The sequence below is a fragment of the Anticarsia gemmatalis genome, chromosome 16 (genome assembly GCF_050436995.1).
Source record: "Anticarsia gemmatalis isolate Benzon Research Colony breed Stoneville strain chromosome 16, ilAntGemm2 primary, whole genome shotgun sequence".
Classification (NCBI taxonomy): domain Eukaryota; kingdom Metazoa; phylum Arthropoda; class Insecta; order Lepidoptera; family Erebidae; genus Anticarsia; species Anticarsia gemmatalis.
In genome coordinates this window covers 1,125,481-1,130,079 of record NC_134760.1, presented here as the reverse complement: position 1 = coordinate 1,130,079, position 4,599 = coordinate 1,125,481, and the positions used below count along the sequence as shown (strand labels likewise).

Here is a 4,599-nt window from a genome sequence, read left to right as displayed (position 1 = left end):
GACTACACCGACTGTAGAGAATTGAGCTACTGATATATTTCTGCACTACATTTTAAACGTCAATCTCTCAATACTTTATAGTATCGTGTAAAAAGAATTACGCTATTGATCAAACAAAAACTAGTTGTTGCAACGGTAACCAATCAATAATTGTTAGCGATTTTCCGTCAAAGAGTACTATCATTTGATCCCTTCAGTCATATCAAAGAGTCGCATAACATCGTGTCAATACAAACACAGCTTTACAATGTTCTTGTGATAATTACAATCTCAATTTAATTCGGCCGTGAGTTACGAACATGGGGTAAGTATAACACCCTCTGAGAAAGGTAATAAGGTACCCAATCTACCTTAAGATTCCCGTAAAATTTCACAAAGTGGATTATGTTTGATAGAACATTATTTTTTGTGAACAGCTTTTGATTGAAAGAAAAATTAGGCATATGACTTTTTTTAAATTACTTTTTTGTTGAATACATTTTAGTTTAAATACTTTATGGGATAAGCGGCTATGTCACATACTGTTGCTTAATTGGTCAGTGGTCACGGCTTTGATACCCCAGCCTGACAATTTGTAATAGTAGACTGTTGTATATAAGCAAATAAAAATTTAAAATAAATCCGGTAAAAGTTAATAATTACGTGTTTAATATCGAAGTCTATATTAAGACAATTTTAACTTGCAGAATATAGCTATATTTTATCGTAAAAGAAGAAAGAATTAAATACGACTGCTGCAACATAATAATTACCGTGTAATAATTCTTGCTACCATACAATTATGAATCCACATAAATATCAATCTGCTAAGTAGATAAAAGACATGCAAAATTATAGCTCAAAACATTTTGTTTTCTTTAATTAATATTCAGAGAGTTTTGATTCCGAAAAAGCAGTAACAGCCGACTGATACACGCAATCGTTTCTCATGTAAATGGTAAGGAAACCACTCAATATATTTGTACCTATTAAATATACGGATCACGTTATTTCAATTAACTGGCTGAGGTAACTCAAAGGCAAGACACCGATGGCTTTCCTAAATTTTGTCTATAAATAATAATCACTCCCTTTAACAGAGAAAGTTGATATTAATGCATAGATTAAAGTTTTTTAATCCCTTGAAGGAGTCGAAAGTACTCATTGGTAATCAGAGTGTTAAATTTATTTTATAAAGGACTTTCCCAAGAGTGAGACAATCAAACAAAATAAAAGAAAATGAATGAATGTTCACATGTTACGTTCTACGCAGGAAATGCTCGTACTCTTTCGATACAACTCATCTCAATAGCCATAACACCAATGACACAAAAGAATTATTCATTTCCATCCGTTGTTTTGTTTCAAGCGACAATCTTATAACAAATATTATTTAACACAATATTTACGAATACTTTCATTGTTTGGATAAAACTACCGTTATTATGAACCGACACTTGTTACAAAGTCATTGTACGGCTGTTACTCGAACTGTGAACATCAAAAGTGTAATAAAAATAAATTTTATTCAACAAAAGGAAAGAGACACGTTTCAAATGAAAGATAAAAGAAAACTGCGGCTGCGATTTTGCAAGCTAATTTAAAGTTACCAACTCATTTTAACTTAGAAAGTGCAATCGTGTAAAATCTAGATTTCGCTGAAATGAAAATGAGGTTATATCATTTAATCTTCTTGATCAGAGTCGTAGAAGCGACTACCAGACGTAAGTACTGTGATATAATATCGAATGATCCTGGGAAGCACTGCTACTTGAAAGAGACTCTGACGAAGATCCCCCACAGTCCGAACCAACTATCTGTGGATAGAAGCACCAACACCTTGTACTTCAGCTTCGACTTCGGCCACGGGGAATACGTACCAGCTATTTTAGAACTGGATACTAAAAGCATAAACATTTTGAAAGGAGTCAAAGACGCATTTGCGATCTCAACTGATAATTCTACAGGAGACGTATATTTCGGCGGTAGTCATGGAATCTACAAGTATAATGCAAAACAGAAGAGCTTGCAGCGGTTAAACGTCAGCAATCTAGACATCTGGTGGCTATTTGTTAAAAAGCACATATATTTTATAAAATTTCCAAGTCTCAATGCTTATTATTATGAAGATAAGGTGATCAAACCTTTGCCGGAGCTGAGAGACAGTATAGTCCACCAGTTCGTGATTGACAAAGACGAGAATATTTTCTATATTAATGGTACTGGGTTGTTTGGTATCAAGCACGGTTACCATACATCAATTTTGTTAAAAGACCAGCCAAGATTTGTTGGTATGATGACGGATAACAACGGCCACGTCCATGTTTGCAGTGAAGACGGTATCTACGTAGTTACAAAATTAATCCAGAAAGTAAAAAAAGTGTTTCATTTACAAGGTATCTTAGGTTTCACGTTTGATCAATCAAATAATATAATTTATTCTAATTCTCAAGAGATTGTTAGGTTAGTTCCGGTTGAAGATGGTTTTATAAGAGAGCCTGAGGTTGAATATGTTGAATAAATGTATTTTTTTATAGTTCGACATCTTAGTAGAGAGTCTTATGCAAGGTGTGCGTGTGGCGAAGGTATACGAAATACAGAATTTAGAAACGTTTACCCGCAGACGGTTTTCTGTTTACTACAGCTACTTTTTTAAAATATAAATCAAAATCTTAATCATAGTATTGCTCATTTGTGCACTCCAAGGCTCTCTGCTAAGTTGTGGAACAAATCATATTTTTTGAAGTCGACGTCGCGTTGGTTTGAATATAAAGTATGAATGGTTATTGTTATTTACATTTTATACAATAAAATCAGTATGGAGATCGAGTTGGCATTTTTTATTACTTAAAATAATAAACCTTCCATTGTCGAAATAATAGTTGCTCATCAATATATTGCCTTCCTGTCTTTTCTTTTGTGAATTTAGATGCACAATATTTCTTTTTTACATTCCAGTGTAACTCAATATTGCTCCAAAGAATAAAATATTATTCTTTCTTGCCATTTTTGATAAACTACAATTTATATTTAAACTAATTGGCGTACGATCATTAAGCTTTCGCAAAGTTACTAAATCGTTAACTCCAAATATATCTTTTGTATATTTTACAGTGCATTTATATTTTGCGAAATATCGTTCCTAAGTGTACGTACATAACAGCATATTTTTATAAAAAAAAATACTTGTTAATCATTGCTATCGTGCTGGGTCATAAAGAAAAGCTGTCCTCCGTGATCTGAAAGTGTAGGATTCTATATCTCGCTAAAACAAAATGGCTTTAAGCTGTGTCTTTTGTAATATATTAACAGCGTGTCTATATGGCAATAATCTTAGCCCCAATTACACGGTAATGGGATTTTCAATAGTAGCAAATGGATTTATTTTATGTAGCTCTGCCTGCACTTTCAAAGTTAACAATTCCAAAAACTGGAAGTAATGCACTTTATGCTCGTTCCCCGACAATCAGTAAGTTTAGTATAGACATACCATTATAACACACGCTATATCTTCACGACCATACATCAGTAAGTACAAACACTTTCTACAAAGAGCGTATGACACACACGCACGGTCGTTATGCCAATATTCTAATATACGCCTGCTGAATGTTTCCGCATTACAAATAAACAGAACGCACTATTTATGCACTGCAAAACATTACGTGAAATCACATTGTATTTCTATATGAGGGGTACTAACGGTTTCGCAACTCGGAGATGTTTTCAATTCTGCGAAAGTTCAGTGAAGCAAAAGTCGAAATTGTAATTTTAGTAATGCTGTTTTCAGTCTCAGGTTTCCCTTTGAATTGGTTACTGCTGTTTGATACACATGAAATGCATTTTTGTTGTTTATATTCAAATTATTCATTCTCTTACATCAAATACTGACTAGCTATGGTTGCCAAAGTAACAGTCGTCGGTTTACCACTAGTTTGGGAGATAGAGCCAATTGGAAGAGCTGGCAAGATGCTTTGGGCCACTCTATTTACTCCACAGGAGTCATTTTCTTAAATTTTCACATTTAATATGATAATTTTCTAGGAACAATGGTATACCTCCACTACAAAGTGATCAGTAGCGTGTTTACAGGCACTGTCGACGCGGTTATTGCGCAGGCGCCTCTAAATAAACACCCTATATCACTACTCGTGTGTGTTCGGGAAACATCGGCTCTGTTTACGATTTAATGTCAGTGATGACAGTGAGGCGAGGTGATGCGAAAAATTCCATTTGACATGAGTATTAATAGTTTTTGAGACACAAAAAGAATACTATTTTAAAGCTAACCCCCACAGAATTGATCATGTGATGCGGAAAATAAAACTTTGAAACAACTATATATTTGTGGATCATTTTTTCTTTTTGGGATTCGTACCCTATCATTGCAAAGGGAGTAGCACGTTAGCCGTTCTAATTACTACGATAAATTTTAATTATTTCACCATTACAGTTTATGAGATACAGCGTGGTAACAAACAGGCAGAGAAGGCTTAGTAATGGGGTTCCGTTTTTACCTTTGAGGTACGGAACCCTAAAAGTGTAAAACAATACAATATTTAAGCCCCGCGGTTTGCTTTCAATATCGACATTTATTCTCTGAAACGATCCGTTTCATGC

At 34.1% G+C, this 4,599-nt stretch overlaps 1 protein-coding gene across 1 annotated transcript; it reads left to right on the top strand.

Moving 5' to 3' along the window:
- The first annotated feature begins 299 nt into the window (after positions 1 to 299).
- Positions 300 to 2,500, top strand: LOC142979600 (ommochrome-binding protein-like). Its single transcript, XM_076124629.1, has 2 exons — positions 300 to 304; positions 1,681 to 2,500. The coding sequence occupies exons 1-2, from the start codon at positions 300 to 302 to the stop codon at positions 2,498 to 2,500; spliced, it is 825 nt and encodes a 274-aa protein (XP_075980744.1).
- The last annotated feature ends 2,099 nt before the right edge of the window (positions 2,501 to 4,599 follow it).